This window comes from Gastrolobium bilobum, unplaced genomic scaffold (genome assembly GCF_033153095.1).
Source record: "Gastrolobium bilobum isolate Gb01-03AN ecotype WA unplaced genomic scaffold, APGP_CSIRO_Gbil_v1 utg4269, whole genome shotgun sequence".
Classification (NCBI taxonomy): Eukaryota; Viridiplantae; Streptophyta; class Magnoliopsida; order Fabales; family Fabaceae; genus Gastrolobium; species Gastrolobium bilobum.
The window spans coordinates 200,420-221,799 of record NW_026896672.1 but is presented as its reverse complement, the minus strand read 5'-3'; the positions used below and the strand labels follow the sequence as shown (position 1 = coordinate 221,799).

Here is a 21,380-nt window from a genome sequence, read left to right as displayed (position 1 = left end):
GCAATAAGACTTGACCGCCAGCGACACTCCTTCTTTGGATTCAAATTCTTGTTTAACAAATAAGTCATCCCCAATTTTTTGTGGATAAAATACTCCCTTTCATTATACACCAAATCCTCAAAAACAATATATATGTAATGCATAATGTCACTCCAAAAGGGAATTACATTATTGCCTACACGACATATATTGAAATCAGATATAGGAACAAAGTAAACATAAAAATAACCGTGAATATTTCAATTGGTCAGCTAACCTTCAACCAAGTTTTGATTCCTAGAAATACTTGTAGATGACGTTTATTGAACGAAGTTATAAACTTTGGTCAGTACCTCTTGTGGATTAGGATCATCATCCTCTTCACTATTTGATTGATCCTCCTCCTCCTCAAAAACTAGACAAACGTCTTCCTCTTCCTCTTCTTTGTCATCACCACAATTGAACACTCACGTTGGGTCGTCTTCATCCTCAAAAGAAACCTAAAGCCCATTTTGCTTAGGGTTAGGGTTTCTTGGAGCCCATATATATTCTACACTTATAGTTATCAGCCTCTGAAGTCTTCACTTGGTGGTTGCAGAGGCTGAGGTAAGGTCATCTCCCTAAAAGTGAGAGAGTGCCCACACACTTTCCATTTTCCCTTGAGACATAGTCTGAAAGATCTGCCACAGTCCATCTTCAAGGAGGTTATTCATGCTGCGCCGCTGAGGTGAACAGTTTGTGAAGAGGAATCATACAAGGAAAAATTATACACGAGATCTGCGCACCAAGAGGTAATTGTGAAACGAGGATGATTCGGTAAGCATATCAATGTATTAGGTCCTAAATTGCTTCCGCATGATGCAATTGCTCCTACACAAATATCATGTGGTTGAATGTTGGTGGAATTACACATGATGATGCATATCTATCATCATTACCAATATACGGTTCGCTATTTAGATCAAGTGAACGAATCGATATTGACAAATCCTTAACACGTTCAATATCCATATATGAAATTATTATTCTACAAAATTGCTTAGTAGTACTCATCAACACAAAATATGATATGAGCTTATAAGATCCCGTGTCTTTTTCTACTCTTATTCTATTCATTTCTATCATATCATGTCCATTGAAAAGGTCCTAAATATATAAGTAGACCTTTGGTGCAATTATCTATATTTTTTTAAAAAAAATTAATAAACCACTAGAATTTTAAATTTTTAATTAAATTTCTATAATTTTTTCAAAAAGATAACTGAATTTCTATACCCTCAATTCCGAAACCCAAATAATTACTTTTTTCACACTATCATGACTGAATTATAAAATTTAAGTATAACACGCATAACACTTTACCAATGAAGTATATAATAATAGGAAAGAAAAACTACCCACAGATAATGCAGAATCTCCCAATAGTGGCTGAAAGGAGATGAAGCACACATGTGGAACGACAAAGGAGCAGATGGCACAAAAAAGAAGATGATCATTGTAAAAACTTTGTTTGATACATAACATCCTCGGAATTTAGGACACATGTGAAGATGGACCCATTAAAATACATAGTCAACATTAACAGCATGGCATTTCATGCTAATCCGTGGAAAAAAGAAAGCAAAAGAATAAAGAGAAAATGACATAATTAAAATGCATGATTTTCGAGATAAGACAACATACTCGGTGTTGAACAACATGGGCTTATTCTGCTTGGGAGGGGATGTTTTATGTGTTAGTTAATATGATTATGTTATGTGAAAAAATTATAATTATACAAAAGTGAATTTAAAGATATTTATAGTTTGTATTGGATCGGTTTTGAAACAAAAAGTATCATTCGATTCAATCTCTTCGGTTTGAATTTTTTTACAAATCTGATCCAATATAATCAAATTTTATTCAGTTTGAATTAGATCGGTTTTCGATTTTTTCAAAAAATCTAAAATTTTACCCCTACAAATCATTAAGTATATCAAAATAAAGTCATACAAAGTTACAAATTATTGAAAAATTCAAGTCTTCAAATTAAAACAAATCTTAAAACTCATGAAGAGTTCAAATAAATTAATAGATAATAAAAAATTAAAATAAGATAGTTTGCTATCAATAATATCCAAGATTTCAAGTCTACAAAATAACAAGATTTCAAGTCATTATCTTTCAAAAATAATAAATACATAATACATTGGATCAGTTTGGATTGGATTGATTTTCATCAACTAAACCAAAAATCGGTCCAATCCAATTAAAATATACAGTTTTTTTTTTTTTGGTTTTTGATTGTTCGATTATCAATTTTTCGATTCGGTTACCGCAGTTTGAATCGGTTGATGAACACCCCTATATGAATTAACGGTGATAAGGAAAGATAGAGAAAAATAATTCAGATAGATAGTTACAAAATTATCACCGTTAATTTATCTTTATATAATTAAAATTTCCATACATTACGTGACCATATTAACTAACACATAAAAGTATCCATTCTCAGTATTGTTACCTTATTCTCTTGACTTATCCTGTAACAATTCATTTTTTATATTGAACTAAATTTCTTTCATATTGAGACTATTAGTTGGGTTCAATTAATTGCTTCAATGGGATGGCAGAACTATATCACATTATAGAACAAAACCGTTAAAAACAAGGGACGTAGCATGAACAAATTCTGTAAGCTCATTTATGAGAAACGTTCGTTCATAAAATGTGTGCAGTGTGCTTTCCACTTTCTCTCCTTTACGCCTCTATCTCTCTCTGCTTTAGCTTTAATACCAAAACATAATAATTCAGTCTTTAATTTTGTCCCATTCTTTTTTCTGAAATGGGAAGGACCTCTGTTGAGTTCAGAATGGTCGTAGAAGATGGGTGACTTTTAATGTGTTTGTTTACAAAGAAAATGAAACCAAGAGCATAATCTCTTCTTTTCATACAAACTTCGCCCTTTTTTTAATAATTATTATAAGAACTTTGTCAGCTAAACTTTAATTTTATTTATTTTATTTTATTTACAAGGAAAGGCTAAACTTTAACTTTAAATTTTTAGTCTTTGACAAAGTTTTCATCTTTAGAGGTCTCTCTTCTTGGAATTCTGAGCCAAATAACACTCGGTTAAATCATGGTAACCTTAGAACCTGACACGAAAGAATCTTATAATCATCACGTAACTGCATTATTTATTTGTTAACAGAGTATAAATATGGAGAAATATACAAACTGTAAGGCCAAATTTTTATTTAAAAAGTGGCAATTTTTCTCTTCCATATTCAGTGTATTATTATTGGGAAATCCTTTTCTTATATTGCAAGAAAAAAAAATCTTACAAAAAATAATAATTATATATTACGAGTAGTACATAATTATAATATTAAAATTGTTTTTTTTTTTTTTTCTCGAACATTATCAAGTGACGTAACAGAAAAAAAATTACTATTATAATTATATATTATCCATAATACATAATTATAATGGATTAATGTAAATAATTTTTTTCCAGCAAATAAAATTCATTATTATTATAATTATTATTATTATCATTATGATTTGTAATATGTCATCATGACGACACAAATGCCACCATCACCACCTTTTCTATGGAATCCATCAATGTGTTACAGTAGTGTTGCACATGAAAAATTAAATAAATTTTCTGATTTAAATACGACAGAAATAAATGCAGTTCACCCGATGGTCATGATGATGGATGGACCTGAAGGTACATACATGCCAGATAAGCCTAGTCATTAAATTGCTTTAAGCTTTAAATATATTTGACTCTGAATGAATGGTCATTGTGAATTCTGATTTAACCAAACTTGAAATCCATCAATGCCTTATGCATGGTACTGGACTACTGGTACCCCCACTCCAAATCCTTTTTATTTTATATCCTAAGATTTTGGCTTGATATGCACAGAGCAACATCATTAATTAAGAGTAGGTGCTTGATGCATCATTGTTGAGGTCAATTTTAATAGCTGCAAATGCATCTTTGGCTGTATCTATGCTGGGTTTTTTTTTATTTCTTGTACTATTGTATCAGTTGGCTGCAGAAAGTTGCTCTACCTCCTCATCATATATGGTCTACATATACTTCTCCTTGTTGGCATTTTCTACCTACTTTCATCAACTAATAGTATTCTCATGAGGACATATTCAAAAAAGTAACACTAGATTAACACTGAGGTTCATTGTCAAACAAAAAGGAACAGATTAAGTTGCCATACTTAGATTAAGCTTATTCCACTTCCTCAAAAGTTCTATCTTTTAATGTATTCCTGTCAAATATCTTTTATGTGGACTATGAGTTTGTATGCATGTAATGTGAGACATAATAATGGATGCCATGGACGCGAACAAAAGTATTGCTCTCAAGAACACAACTTGAAATTATCTCAGTGGCCAGTGTCTGCAGTTCTGCCCTACTGATTCCCACGTTTTCCATGATTCTTGGTGCTTTCTCACTAGCAAAATGGGGTACTTTTCCTTATGTTCATTCGTAATTAAAGCAGAAGGAGTGTTGAAGAGCATTTATTTATCTCAGTACCCTACATGCCTAACTTGATTATCTTGCCTGCATTTCATGATATAGCCGTCTTTCTCTCCATGCTCCAATTTAGAAAATGGAAAACTCAACCTATGAAAAGAGAACCTGATTATTTCTTGCAATTAATTACATTGTGCATTATTTAGTTGCTTTGGAAGGATTCACATTGTAAAAGACTATTATTGGATGTAGGTGAAGGCTTGTCCTTTTTTAGCATTGGACCACATAACATGCCTGCAAATTAATCATGAAAGGCAACAAAACTGTAGCTGCAACTGGTAAATTTAGATCTCTAACATATGACAGATTTAGTAGAAAACTTGCATGTTCTTAAAATTCAACAAGATACATACCAGCTATTAGCTAATAATCACTGAAATTCTTATTTGTGCAAAAAGAAGCCACTTATTTGATTCCAGAGCCCTCACAGGATTAGTAAGGCCTAACCCACATGCTATGATTGATTACATAGAGAAAGAGAAAATTATTTTTGCAGGCAGAGTCATCCTTATCCACTAGTCAATGATAATTGACTGACCATTAAATCTTTATTTAGCAATGAGTGTCTAAAAATATTTATTGTTTAACTTTATCTTATCTGACTTTTGGTAATGTTTGAGTGTCTTAAGAATATATTTGAATGCGAAGGAGAATAATGTTTTTCAATGCAAACTTCCGAAAGGGAAAACATGCTGCAGAGACCTGCTCAGTTGTTTCAATAAGGAGAATTCACCATGTGGTTCTTCATATTAAGTTCTTAAGTTCATGTGACACCACATGCATGCTCTTTTCTTGGTTAAAAGACAATCCACTATTATGTTTCTATGCTACCTTTTCTTATCATATAAAGAGAGATTCTACAACTCAAAAGTGATGTGTCTTCCCAATAATATTCTTTTATGTATTTTTCTGCTTCAGAGTATCTCACTACCACACACACACACACACATTAGCTATATCAGCAGGGCAAGTGTTATCCTCTTTATTATTTTAAATTGAACATTAAGGAAAATAAGAACTAAAGAAGTCAACATCCACATGTTCAGTAGGAAAGTAAGAAATGTTCCAAGTACTCCAATACTAAGAGTGAAGCAGATTATTATGTAATGCTCTATGAATAAATCATCTCACTCATTAGGATTGGTCATGAATTTCAAAATTATTACTGATTAAAGAAACTTTGCCCATGTATGATAGCTTCCTTTATGTCTAAAACAGTGCTATTAAAAATTGTTATGGAGGAACGTTGAATCTCCTGTAAGTTGAGCTTGTAGTGGAAGCCTGCAAGGAGTTAGAAATATATCAAATCAAACTTCCCTTTGAAGCTAAACTCAAATGTACATGTTACCAAACGGTATCAGAAGTACTATTCATTTGTTTTGTCACACCATAATCTTGAAAATGAAGCTGCAATGCAATTGCACATGGCATTTGATAGATATGGACCACAAAAAGGTTTTCGGTTGGATTTCTTTGAATCTTTAGTACTCGATATGCATAAAGGCATATTAGTATTATCATAAAATGAAGATGCCCGTTAACGGTAAAATGCCCTGTATTAAATCTTACTAATAAGGATCATATCTCACTTTAATTATATTGGGAAGATTCAGAAACAATATAAGAAGCACAAAATAATGAATATGGTATAAAGTTAATTATTCGAAGGAAAGGGGTGGCATTATCACAAACAAAGTATGGATTAGAGAGATTATTATCAAAGTTACCGATGTTACTCTTTTCCTTAGAATTAAAGTTTTTGCTATCATATGAAAATTTAATTCAACAAGTGCCGTAGAAAAAACCATCAAAACACACACACAGACACATATATAATGGTTTTAATGATCAGAGACAAAGAAAAATTTGTCCACTACATATAAAGTTGTTGCATGAGAATTTAATTCTTATGTTGTGACTCAACTAATGATGGACCTCACATTTATTAAAAAGAGAAAAAGAAAAGAAAAGTTTTACATACAAATCGAAAAGTCACAATAAGAGAATTGAATTCTCATACAATATGAGAAAATCAAACTCCATAAAGTATATGCAGAAATCATCCACTATAATTGGTGCACAAGGAGCCTAAACATGGATGCCTGATTATTTGGAAAAAGAAAAGAAAGCAAGAAGATCACATTAGGTTGGTCGGCAGAGAATATTAACTGTAAACAAAAGCAATGAGGATGGTTACACCTCTTGCTATCAAAGTAATTGTTAACAGTATAATAAAATCAGTCAAAAAATAATTAATAACTCGTATGGCTCTTTAATATTTTATGTTTTATATTTATTTTATCCTTATTCTATCTCATTTTTTATCTTTTATAAATCTACAATACGTATTATATAACAAACAAAAAAAAGTAGAAATCCCTGCGTAATAATGAAATGAAATCATTTATGTATCTGCATAACTAATTAATATGGGAAAAATGTTTCTGCAGTTAATGCAAATAAGTTATCTGCATTTATTTCTAAAATGACGTCGTTTTGATATTGAAATCTTAAAATATTATAAATATAAAGACTATTATAACCCTGGAATAAATTAAAATTACAAAAACATCATGATTTCCGCCCCAAAACAACGTTGTATTGAACTTACTGCAGATAACTTTTCTGCATTAATTGCAGAAAAAGCGAATCCTTAATCAATTATATAACTATATATACTATAGTACCACGCCAACCACGCATGCCACCCAAGAAACGCGTTTATTTTTGCTGAAAATATTTAAAATTATATTGATTTTTTTTTAAAAAATAAAATGTTTCTTGTCCTATTAAAAAAATAAATTGATATTGGCTATAAAAAAAATTATTTGGCCAAATCTTTACAAAAAAAATTATAATATTTAGCAAATGCTTTTAATAAATAATTTTAAGTCAACTTAATAAAAAAAGTAAGATATTTATTTGTTTAACAAATGAGTTGTGTTATTACTATTATTATTATTATTATTATTAGGAAAAAAACGTTTTTTCAATAATTGGAGATAAATTTATCTCTATTGAGCCCAAAATAATATTGTTTTGGAGTTAGAAAATTAAAAAATTAAAATAATAAGATTAATATAATCTTAAAATAAATTAAAACTATAAAAATATTTTTTTCTCAATATAAATTATATCATTTTGTGCTTATTAAAATGAGTTATCTCCTTGATACACTAAGCCCTTATTATTATGGTATAGCAGACAAGAAAAAGGACTAGAAACGGGAAGAGGGGTCATGGAGAAGAGTCTTTTCACAAGATTTTTCTGGAAAGTAGCAGCATGACGGTCCAAACACAAAGTTTGTTTGAGCTGCTTTTCAGGGAAAAAAAAATCGTTTTGATCATCAACAAAAATTACGGATCTATTTTGATCATTTAGAAAAAAATTTGATTCGTGATTTCTTCAAAATTTAAAATAGACCCACGTTAATCATTTTGAGAGACTAACACGAGTCTTTCTTAAATTTTAAAAGGACCACAAGTCGACTTATTTTTTTAAAAATTAAAATGGGTCTCATAATTTGTTGAGAAGGTACTTTACTAAAAAAAATATTTTTTAATTAAAAAAAGATTATTTTTTATAATTATAAGATAATTTTTTTGGAGAAAAAATAAAAACCCTAAAAAAGTTGTTTTAATACTTCTTTTAAAAATTAAAGATAGTAGTATTTTTTTTATAAAAAATGTTCTAAAAGAAAGTGATGTCATAATTTTTTTTAAAGCTTATCAAAATGTACTCTAAATTTAGTACTTTAACATGTGATTATCCATCTCATAACTTTCACAGCTAACCCACTAATCAACCATCGTCACTTTCCGTAATCTGAAGGGTATTCTCACGCCGTAATCGAAGACTAATCCTCAATCGAGTACTGTGTGACCCTTTCGGGGGCGGCTCTCTCAAATCCTTTTTTTTCATTTTCAGGGCTCGAACTCGAGACCTCTGGTTAAGGGATCAACTATCGTCACTTTGACCACCACCATTGTTAACAATAGATAAAGGAAAAAACGTGTCATTTTAAAGTATGTAAAATTGTATCATTTTAAGAGAGATAAATAAATAGATAAAGGAGGAGAGAGAGTTGACAAAAAAAATAAAGGTGTAAGTCTCATCTCTTTGTAAGAGTAAAATGATATAAATTATGTCATTTAAAAGGATAAACATTTTTCCCATAGATAAACTATTAAAAACTAAACCAGCTAAATAATATGTAGTGGAAGATGCCATTTGATTATTTGGATTCTGGTGGAATGTGATAAGAAAAGGAGGAAGAGAAAGTTTCATCACATATTTTCTCGTTAGTTGATTTATTTCCTTCTATTTACGCTGAGATTTTACCGAAACATCCATAAAAAATGACAATATCTAGCACAATCAATAATTATATACCAACTGCTTGTGCTTGTAAATCGTATCATTCGTATGATTATGTGGTTTAAATTGTAATACAAATACATACTGAACCGCCAGTAAAAAACCTACAATTTAAGTCATAATTGTTGTGTTTTTATTTTGGCATATATTGATCGATGCAATAGAAATTCAGATAGATCACACATGGCTGAATCTGAACGAATAATAATTTGGGTCTTTTTTGGAATAAATATTGTTGAGAGATATCTTTGTGGAGTTCTTCTACAAGATGGAGAGTCTAGTGCTGGGTTGTCTTGTTTAGATGAGATGAATGTAGATGTACATGCAAAGTACTCTCATGGTTAAGTGAGTGTGTGATGAATGAACTTTAGTAAAAATGGATTAGATGATCATACATGTACTTCAATCATACGTTATATAGTAATTGGTTATCTTGTTTATGCTACCTTAATATATAGTATGACAATATTTAATTTTATTGGTGGGTAGAAGCGGACGAGATGCCTATTTGCTTGCCCTGGCTTCTAGGTATAGAAGAAACCCTTAGCTATTGGTGGTTGTAAAGTTCTAAGTTGCTGATACCATAGTTGTACAGTTGCGAGATGACATCAATATGAGATAGACATATTTCCTTAACCTTCAAGTTTTGATTGTTGAGCCCTCCCAAACCATTTATGGGTTGGGCATTATATCTAGTATGGGATAGGTCCAAATCATATATAAATTTTAATTTATATTAATATAAAACTTTATCCAAATTACCACCAAATATATAGATTAACTAACAGGGATATATATATATATATATATATAATTAATTGTTAAAATGAAGAGTAAGAGTTAGTCTTACACCGAAATCAAAAGATCTCTTCTCTCTCTCTCTCTCTCTCTCTCTATATATATATATATATATATATATATATATATAAAAGTGAGATTAATGTACAAAATTGAGAGTGTAACTTACACTAGTGTAAAATGATCCTGACTCATATATATATAACTACAACTTACATCATATATTGCTATGTATCACCAAGAAAAAGTTTAATTGTTTAAATAAAACGGCACCATTTCTTTTGATTTAAATGGCCTTTTGGTTAATATGTACATACATACAAGGAAAAGCAAACCGGTACTCTTTTTTTTTTTAATACCAAGCCGGTACTTTAGTAATTCTAATTAATCACTTAAAATTAAACTAATAATCAAAAGTCAAACAACTATAGACTTCAAACTTGTTAGAATGCTTTAAATGCTGTACTATGTTTGGTAAAGCTTTTGCATTGTTTATCTATCCTAACCGAGTTCTGCCTCCCACCCTAATTGATCATGAGCATATATATAGTTAGGCCTATTTGATTTATCTGCATCCTATTGTCTGCGTTCATTTGTCCCCAATGAACTATATAAACTACATATTTTAAGGTGGTAGTTATGAGGCGCCACCTTCCAACTTTTTACCAACATTATCGATTTGATATTTAACTATCATATGATGTTGATCATTCGGCATACTTTATAGCCTATGAAATCCACTCTTTCTCCTTTTGTTTCCATCCATTCCTCTTCTTCGTCAACTATTTTTTCTTTTTCTTTATCTTTTTTCATTATCTTATATATGAGCCATGTGGGGTGGTCCTTTCTCTAGTTTAAAGGGTATGATAACGTATAGAGCTTGAGTCCCACTGATACAAGGACAAGGATGGTGGTATATATGAATAGGTCCTACTAATACTATTATAGCACACCCCCACTTGTTTGTGATCCTTTGCTATGTACAACTAAGCCTCTTACTGGTAGAAGGTATATGTAGTGAAGGTGAATAAGCCACGATTTCTTCTACTTGGGATTTTGTTTTTGTCCAGAAACGTATATATGTATGAAAAACCTTAAACTCTATGTCTCTATCCCCGAGACGGGGATAAATATTGCATTAATGACAGGCTAATTGCATGCGTTATCCACCTGCTTCAGCTGCCGGTTTCACATTCTTTCTTTCTGTCTCGCACATAATACATTCGTATTTTTTAATCTTCTCCACTGAACTAATACTGATTTAGTGTTAATTTACTAAACAATTGTTCAGACAAGTATTTATTAATTATAACTTACACGTGTTCTGTAACACGCTAGTAAGCTGCATTCAGAATCATTTCGAAGCAAAATCAAAGAAGAATAGAATATTGTATATAAAAATCAAGAAAAGTGTTTATCACTTTCTCCTACAACAGGAATTATCTCTAACAACACCAAAATTATGTTGTAGCTAAAATTACATCGTTTTGGGGATTGAGAGAATTAATAAAGGATATTTCAAGAACTTTGTTTGTTTCTTTGTTATATGAATTTTATCAAAATGCATTTCATCAATTCCCCCTACTCTTGAAATGATATAATTTTGGAATTGACGAAGATAACTTTTCTCCTGTGCTACGATAAACCCATAAAAACATTTGCTTTTGAGTGTTGCAATTATTTATTTTTTTATACCCATTGCGTCTCATACTTGCATCTTCAGTGTAAGTAAATGGGTGTTCTTGCAATTGATTACTGGGTTTACCTGGGGACAATGTATAAAGTAGGGAAGTAGGGCATGGTTTGCTTAGGCCACAAGCCCAAAGACAAACCCTTTGGGGTGTGGGCCTCACGTTTTTCTTGTCAAAGTATTGAAGAATGTGTCTCATGATGATTTTTAAGTTGGGGACAACAGCAACAGACTACTGCACAATTTGCATTGCTAATGAAAGCATACACCTTTCAAACCAAAATAATCATTACACGCTAGTACTTTCGATCAGTTGATGTTTTAGGTTCGGACCACAATCATCTGCAGAGTCGTGCAGTTTATATAAACGTCCCACAGATTTTAATCATATTTCACTTTATTATTTCATGTAAAACAAAGATTGATCTTTTTGGTTTGATATATACTTTTTGGTTCAAAGATTAAGAGGCAGTAGATCATGATAAAGATTGGGACTAAACAAAGGATTACATAAAGTATAAACACTCACCTTCCATATATAATATTCTGATACATATAATCCATGGTAGATGAAAGTACACATAATCCAAATATAACTAGATAGCATAACAAAAAGCATGATCAGTTTTTGTTTTTGTTTTTTTTTTTTTAAAAAAAAACATGATCTGGAAGCCAATTCCCTTTTTCTTCTTCCACTTGTTCAGTGGTTGAAGCTCCAAGATCCACCGAATCTGCTGCAACAGTAAGAAGCGTCGGCACTACTGGCTTCTCAAATCACTATTTCCTAAAGTAATGTGAATTGCGATGAGCATGATCAGATGTTCCCATAGACTAAAGTAGATTACTTTGCTGGATATGTTTTTATTCTCATTAGAACACAGCACGAATTCCAGAATGTCCCAACAAGTCATTCCACAACAACATTCACCAATTCGTACTCAATCAAGGACAGGTTATTATCTTCCTTAACAGTGAAACTAGCAGGTTCTGTGACTTCAATACGGCCCCACTTGTCCACAGCAAGCCTCATTGATCCTTTGAACATGTCAATTTTGGCATTACGCAGAATTACAGTAGTGCCATCTTTCATCATATCCACTGAACACAAGCAAAATTGGAACCACAGGACAATGTTTAATATCTAAATATATAACAGCACTCAGTAATACTGCTGGATGTAGGATGTTGTGCCAAAAAAGAAGAAAAACTCTTATTCATTCATGGGCAACAAGACAAAACGAGGTCATAAGTAAAAAAAAAAACACATCATTTGCAAATAAAAAATAAAAAATCATATTTGAAAGATTTCTTTACAAGCAATTTGATTTGACAATTCAACATAAAAAAATATTATTTCAAATTGTTCTCTACTACAAACATGGAACTTCATTAAAACTTCTACATTGAATATAAATTAAGTATTACAATCTAAGGAGAATTACAATCTAAGAATTCTTGATAAAAATATTAAAACAAATGATTAAATAAGCATGTAGGAGTAAAGGCTATAAGGCACTAGACCACCACACGGGCAGTATAGTGGCAAAAAGGAATAATCACGATGGGAATGGCAGAATTCTAACGTGGCAGGCAGGAGTGGGATAGGAGTGGGTTCTGTTAGAAAATGATTAAAAGGAGAGAGAGAGAGAGAGAGAGAGAGAGAGAGGGAGGGAGGGAGGCATAAATTGAGAGGATAAGGGAATATGTAATGTTCAATGCATCTGCAGGGCTCTAGATTTCTTTTATTTCCTGCATTATTATGTTTTTGTAATGATCTAGTATCCATTGGTTTTATGCAAAAAAATCAGTTCCTATCTACGATTAACCCATTAACCACTCTTTGAGCATTCCAATCCACTTGTTTGGTTAAATTGTTCTAAGTTGGTCACGTTCTCTATTTTATATGACCACTGTAATATCAGATGAGAAGACTGAACTTTATTTGCTAGTTACTGCAACGGTACAACACTTTTTTATACTAAGTCAGACCTTCTTGTATGTGAACCGACACATTGCCTTGATGTAAAAGAAAGAATCAATAGGTACTAACTTTCACTGCATGCTTGCTACTCTTTAAAACTATACATCTATTAATATCTTTTTTTCGTTTGGTTCTACACTTCTCAGCCAAAGAAGGCAAGCCAAAGTGGGATGGAGATATTTTCAAATTTCAATGCAGACAATCAGGTTAATCTTGCATCTGTGTCACTGCTTAGAATTAGCATAGAAGAAGGTTCGTTATTTTCTAATATCCTTCTCTCTTTCTCTCTCATAAAGAAAAAAAAAACTATTCAACCAATTTTCATTGCATATTCAGAAGGACTTAACACCTCAGAGCAAAGGTAAATCGAAAAGGAGATACACCTGGTTATCAGAAACCAGTAAACGTTCACATTCTCTAATGATTATCCCAGTTTAAGCCTAATTCAACCCTTACAGCAGATCTTAGTAGTGGTACGACTCAGATCATTTGTATATATATGATTGGACTGATCAAACCAACTCATACTATAATTCAGACAAAAGCACTACAATATTTATATGTGAACCAAGTACATAAAGAATTCATTTTATATTGCTTTCCCCTCCAATTCCACATACATGTAGTAAACATAAACCCTTATATCCCATAAAAGAGATAACCATAAAAAATTCAATAAACTCTTCTTTCCATAATCTTTCAGATCAACAAAAATAACAACCAAGCCATATCTCATGGCCTAAAACGCCAATAATCATTCAGATAAAAATTATTCTAGTCATTATAAATATTGATTCACCATTATTCCTAATCATGGTAGGCTTCAATTGCAATCAATAGTGAAGCATAAAAGTTGAGAATGACATGGTAGAAACTAGAAAGCACTATCTCATAGCCTGAACAAGTGAAAAGAGAGGAAATACCCTTATAATCAATGGAAGTCCCTTTTCTTCAAATCAAAACCAAAACTAAGAGTACAAAACCTAGTCAATTATGAAACCAGGCAAAACTAGGTACTATAAAAATTCTTGACAGCCATTGTTCACCAAAAAGTTGGCAATGAGGCCTTGGCGTATTTTACTTTGAACCAGGAAATTTGTATAAACCAGAACAAAATAAATTGGGAACAAGAATGCATAGCTACCGTGGACAGATGGACTGCTCTGTTCTAGATCATGAAAAGTAGTTTACTAAAAAAAAAAATACATGACACAGGCAAAACTAGGGAAGCACTTGAATCACACTTTGTCCTTTGCTACCATATATTTTTTTTTTCCAAAATACATTACATTTACGTTTGCACAATTTCTACATATCCTGTAGTCACTTAAATCTGTCCTATGAGTTCAAGAAGAAAAAAACAACACAAAAGCAAAGATACATTTCAACATTGGACAACATTGGATGGGTGGGTGGACAACAAGGATCAAGAGAAAACACATGCAATTTCTACCATTTTTCTAATCTTTTTGTCAAATCACTTAATCACCCTCAATCTATGATAAGTAGTAAAAAAAAAACCGTTAATTCTTGATTGCAAAGAATGAAGAGTTTTTCATTACACATGAATGTACACTAAAATCAAGGAGGATTAAAGCAAAGCTAGCACTTACAAATTGCAACAATTTTAGTTGGATTCAACCAACTATAAGACTGGTTTACTTGGACAGAGTGGAAGCAAATGTCCTACTAATCTAAATTCTAGATTATTTGGCATAAAGAATATTTAGCTATCCAACAGTACACTTTTTATGATATTTATCATCTCAAGTTATTTCTAATTATGACATCTACTTGATTTCCAATGTTCCATATATTAATAAGTTAGTATTTATTAAATTGAGACACTCTTAGCAGAACCAAAAACATCAACCCAATGGGTGTAGCTCAGTTGACAACACAAGTTGAGTACAGTGAGGAGAGAACATGGGTTCGATTCCCATCAAATACATATTTGGGAAAGGGCGAGGAGCTTTGACAATGACTAAGCCCCGACTCGGGATTAGTCTCATAGCCATCTCAAAGAGTTGAAGCTTGTATGGATACCCGGGGAGCCGACTCGCCTCAAAGAGGTAATTAGGGTCGGTATACCAAAAAAAAGGTGAATCCGAGAAGGCCCTGAATCACAAAGCTTAAACTAATGAATCAATGTGACTTGATTCTTACAAGTGAGGCTATTCAGAAACTGCTTTTTCCTTTGGCTGTTTGTCATTGGGTTGCAACAGCCTCAGATCGGATATGCACAACCCAAAAGGGAAAATAAATAGTTTTAACAGATTGTTGTGCTTTTTCTTTGAAACCAAGATGTGTGAAGTCATATGAGATCTGTTAAGGTTACCAAATGCTGTTGGACAGGAGAATAACGCATTTCAAATCAGGTGACCATAGACTGGTTCAGATAAGATAAACACAAATAGAAAAAGACATTTCTTTCTTTGTTTTTCATTGATTTCTATAAAAACTTTGATACAAAAAAGTTTACACAGTTGATGTTAGTGCTAGAAAATGCTAATGGACACATCAAAGATCAAACCAGAAAATAAACAGCAACACCAATTAACCAGGTCCATCTCCAAATAGATAGAAACTTAGTAAGCTACTAGCATCATTTTGAGACTAGATTAATAATGAATCTGTGTTTATGTAAGACATATTATAATAACGTTTTTAGTCATTGATATAGCACATTAAAGGTCATGTGAGATAAAAAAAAAAAAAAAAAGCACACTCCCTGTTAAATCCGACTAGCGAGTTTGGGGTGGAGGTAATCTTTATACGCAGCCTTACCCTTGCATAATTGCAAAGAGGATGTTTCCTGGATTCGAACCCATGACCATTCAGTCATGAAAGAACAATTTTACCACTGCTCTGATTCGCCCCCTTTTTAAAGGTCATGTGAGATAATATTGTTAAATTTGGGTCAAAGCTACTATCATAAGTATTCCCTTTATTTTATAGGTATATATTTTTTCTAGTATTTAAAAAATATATTTACCAGAGAAAATTGACAAAATAAAAACACTTGATGCATGACCACGGACAAAACAGAGCCTTTGTTAAAGACATCAGAACAGAAATGACAGATGTCCAAAACACTTGACACATGACATATGAATACTCCATGCAAAATAACAAAAGAGTGCCCCTGCCCCAGCCAATTAAAAAGCTAAAAAAACCAACAAGAATGTAAAAATATGAAGACAATAACAATACCATGATGCAGCAAGGAAAACTTGTATAAGGGTGGCTTAGCTAAACTAAAGCAATAACATATATACCTTGATCATTTCTCGCAGTGAATACAATCATTGCAGTCTCATCACCAACCAAACATTCAGAAATTCGCATTTGACGGGGTTGAGGACCATCAGGACGACCTTTCTGCATCACCATCTTTGCATTGACCACCTTCACAGTTAAAGTGTGCCCACTGGTCCCCGGGCGAAGTTGATCAACTTTGGTGAACACTGGCTTCCTCAATTCTGGTTTTGAATCTGCCATATTTACAATCCTAAAAAAACACAAGACCACAAGAACCTCCACTAAGACAACAGGAAAACCAGAGCAGTGTACACTATGCTTATCTTACTATATATATATATCAAAATCAAAGGTTTGATGCACACTAATGGTTTCCTCGTACATAAATTTTGAATATGAAATTATGAAGTGCAAACTTATTCATCGCCTTTATCCAAAAAATTCAGCCCAGGGGGAAACCCATTTTAGCCAATATGATTATGAACTTAAATACAAGTAAGCGAATTCAATTAACATCAATTACGATATAGCGGAGCTTATAATCCACCTAGCCCCAGCTTAAGAGGGTAAGAAAGTTTTGACCTTTTAGATATCCCAAGGTCAAAAGTAGGGGTAAAAATATCAATAATAATGGCAAGTAACAAGGATAATCACAAGATCCAAATTCATACCAATTTTCCATTCCATCAAATACACTTAACAAATTTCAAACACAATTAGAAAGAAAAAAAAAAAAAAAACCACAAAATCCCAAATATGAGTGTAGAAAAGCGGAAAAGGGAAACAAATTGATTCAGCAAAGGAGAGCAGTGACTACGACAAAATATATAGATAAACGAAAAAGGGGAAGGAGATTGTAAAGTCACCTGGAACTGCAACTGCAACTGAAATTGCTGAAAGGCAAAGAGAAGAGAGAGATCCGAAACTGAAACTAAAGACAAGCGCCTAGGTCTGTGTGGTTTTTAAAGAGAGAAATGAAGCTATCGTTAATCCCTATTATTCACGGGTATTTTGTTGACCCGCTCCGATCCAACGCTTTTTTTCTTCTCAAAATATATTATTAATTTGAGCCATATCAATAACTCTTGCTCTTATCTCATTCGTTAAATTTTTTTTACACGATGATAGTTTATTTGAATTGAAAATTAATTAATAAATAATATTTGTCAAATCTATATCTATATTATATTATATTATATTATAATTCAGAGTTATTTTGTGCAAGATTTGTCATGCATAATTCATACAATGATTTAGATTCTTTTGAAGAGTGTAAATTTTTTATCCTAAGCAAGTTTTTAAATATATTTAAATTATATGAATCACACACAAATTAATAAAATTAATTTTAATTCTAATTTTAAATTTAAATTTAAATATAGTATTAAAATTATATTTATGCAATGGAGAAAATTAAGAAAACCAATTAATTAGATTAATTGATTGAAATTATAGAAACCAATCGATAGAATTCATTAGGAAAAGAAAATTCTCCAATATAATTGGAAAGTGACGACACTAATAGTGGGGAGTTGATTAGCCGTCATATTTAGTTTTTTTTTTCTTATTTAAATTAGATATATTTTTTATTTTGTTCCATCCAACCAACCTCACGTATGATAATTTGATCTATTCCCCTAACATTCCATGCTAGGATGTTCAGGCCATACACAACTAAATGTATGAGAAACAAAAAATAACACTCAAAATGTGATTAAATTCTTCACCAAACAAGATATATTTTAATCACATTTTGAGTGTACTTTTTTTGTTTCTCATACACTTAGTTGTGAATCGACTGAACGTCCTAGCATGGAATGCTAGGGGAATATATCAAGTTATCATACGTGAGGTTGGTTGGGTTGTCACTTACGGCATTCAAGATCATATTTTGCATCTCAGGTGTAGCTTTCTCGTTGTTATATGTTACCTTCTACCTCCTGGAGAAGTTGGGTTTTATGTTGACTTAGTTGCAACTGTTCTTCTGCCTCTACTTGTGGTGGTAAGTTTGTTAGTGAAAATAAGTTTTTTTTTTTGTGTTTTGTTTAAAAATCTAGGTTTTAAAGAAAATAAATCGTCCTTGTACAATACGGTCATCATTCTTTTCCTCTTCGTTCAACAGAACATATTTTCATATAGTAAAACCACTGTCATTCCATTTCTCTCATCTTCATTTCAATCCTCATTTCTTCACCAAACATGGTCTATTTTAATCACATTTTGAGTGTTCTTTTTTTGTTTCTCATACTCTTAGTTGTGTATGGACCAAACATCCTAGCATGAAATGCTAGAGGAATAGATCAAGTTATCATACGTGAGGTTGGTTGGGTTGTCACTTACGACATTCAAGATCATATTTTGCATCTCGGGTATAGCATTCTCGTTGTTATCTGTTGCCTCCTACCTCCTGGGAGAAGCTGGGTTTTATGTTGGCTTAGTTGCCACTGTTCTTCTGCCTGTACTTGTGGTGGTAAGTTTTTTGGTGAATATATGTCTTTTTCTTCTGGATTTTGTTTAAAAATTGGGTTTTAAATTAAAATAAAACGTCCTTGTACAGTACGTCATCATTCATTTCGTCTTCGTTCAACAAAACATATTTTCAGATAGTAAAACCACTGCCATTCCATTTCTCTCGTCTCCAACTCACTCCCATTTTCTTCACCGAACATGGTCTATTTTAATCACATTTTGAGTGTTCTTTTTTTGTTTCTCATACACTTAGTTGTGTACGGACTGAACATCCTAGCATGAAATGCTAGGGGAATGGATCAAGTTATCATACGTGAGGTTGGCTGGGTTGTCACCTACGGCATTCAAGATCATATTTTGCATCTCGGGTATAGAATTCTTGTTGTTATCTGTTGCCTCGTACCACATGGGAGAAGATGGGTTTTATGTTGCCTTAGTTGCCAGTGTTCTTCTGCCTCTACTTGTGGTGGTAAGTTTGTTAGTGAATATATGTTTTTTTTTTCTAAGTTTTGTTTAAAAATCTGAGTTTTTAATTAAAATAAATCGTCCTTGTACAGTACTGTCATCATTCTTTTCGTCTTCGCTCATTAGAACATACTTTCAGATAGTAAAACCACTGCCATTCCATTCCTCTCATCTCCATTTCACTCCCCATTTCTTCACCAAACACGGTATATTTTAATCACATTTTGAGTGTTCTTTTGTTGTTTCTCATACACTTAGTTGTGTATGGACTGAACATCCTAGCATGGAATGCTAGGGCGATAGATCAAGTTATCATACGTGAGGTTGGTTAGGTTGTCGCTTACGGCATTCAAGATCATATTTTGCATTTCGGGTATAGCTTTCTCGTTGTTATCTGTTGCCTCCTACCTCCTGGGAGAAGCTGGGTTTTATGTTGACTTAGTTGCCACTGTTCTTCTGCCTCTACTTGTGGTGGTAAGTTTGTTAGTGAATATATGTTTTTTTTTTCTGGATTTTGTTTAAAAATTTGGGTTTTAAATTAAACTAAAACATCCTTATATAGTATAGTCATCATTAATTTCGTCTTCGTTCAACAGAACATATTTTCATATAGTAAAACCACTGTCATTCCATTTCTCTCATCTCCATTTCACTCCCAATTTCTTCACCAAACATTGTCTATTTTAATCATATTTTGAGTGTTCTTTTTTTGTTTCTCATACACTTAGTTGTGTATAGACTGAACATCCTAGCATGAAATGCTAGGGGAATAGATCAAGTTATCATACATAAGGTTGGTTGGGTTGTCACTTACGGCATTCAAGATCATATTTTGCATCTCGGGTATAGCTTTCTCGTTGTTATCTGTTGCCTTGTACCTCCTGGGAGAAGCTGGGTTTTATGTTGACTTAGTTGCCACTCTTCTTCTGCCTCTACTTGTGGTAGTAAGTTTGTTAGTGAATATATGTTTTTTTCTAAGTTTTGTTTAAAAATCAGAATTTTTAAATAAAATAAATCGTCCTTGTACAGTACGGTCTGAAAACCTCTTAAGCATAATGGAATACATATTTTGATGATGACAAAAGGTTTACAAGAAATCTCAAATTGAAGATAGAGCTTGAAGATACAAGTGGTTAGGTATTTTTAGATATTTTGTTACACACAATATTATATCATATAATATCTACCTAAGCTCCAATACATATCATTGCATTTTATGCATTCAATTTCATATTAAATAATAATGATTAGTTTTGTTTGTAATAGTTAAGTTTAAAATCTAAAAGAAAGAATTAAATACATAGCTTTACTATACAAATAAAAACAACAAGAAATAATAATATAAAATAGTTGTTTTAACAATTCTGAATCATGTAGCGTATAGATGTAGTCTTAGTAGGAATAGTTAGCTTTTGTTTTATAATAGTATATAAGTGGCAAAACCGAGAAAATAGCTATATACAAGAAATCGAAAAAAAAAAACAAATGCAGTTCACCTTTCTTGGAAATCCTCTTCGTTCTGGTTCGTTTGCGCTCTAAAAAAATAGTTTAAGAAGAAGATTCTCATTTTCTCTCTATCATCAACGTCTGTGTTTTTCGAAAGTTCTCAACCATTTGGAAGCATTTAATTCAAGTTTCTCGGAACTAAGGTTGAAGAACCCTAACCTCATTTTCTGTTTTACTTTGCTAAAAATTTGAGAATTGTTGAGGAAATATCTTAAACCTTGTTTTGAGCATACTTTGGTATATATTCTTGAGACTTGATATTGTTGAATTAATTTTCAGTTTTCTTTTTGATATATTGTGAGCATTCT

The 21,380-nt window shown here is 32.0% G+C and overlaps 1 protein-coding gene across 1 annotated transcript; it reads right to left on the bottom strand.

Moving 5' to 3' along the window:
- Positions 1–11,888: 11,888 nt before the first annotated feature.
- On the bottom strand, positions 11,889–17,634 carry LOC133301371 (uncharacterized protein At4g28440-like). Its single transcript, XM_061500993.1, has 3 exons — positions 17,499–17,634; positions 16,650–16,882; positions 11,889–12,488 (listed from the first exon to the last, which is right to left on the bottom strand). Exons 2-3 carry the CDS (start codon positions 16,870–16,872, stop codon positions 12,298–12,300), a joined length of 414 nt encoding a protein of 137 aa, XP_061356977.1. The 5' UTR covers positions 16,873–16,882; positions 17,499–17,634; the 3' UTR covers positions 11,889–12,297.
- Positions 17,635–21,380: the final 3,746 nt, after the last annotated feature.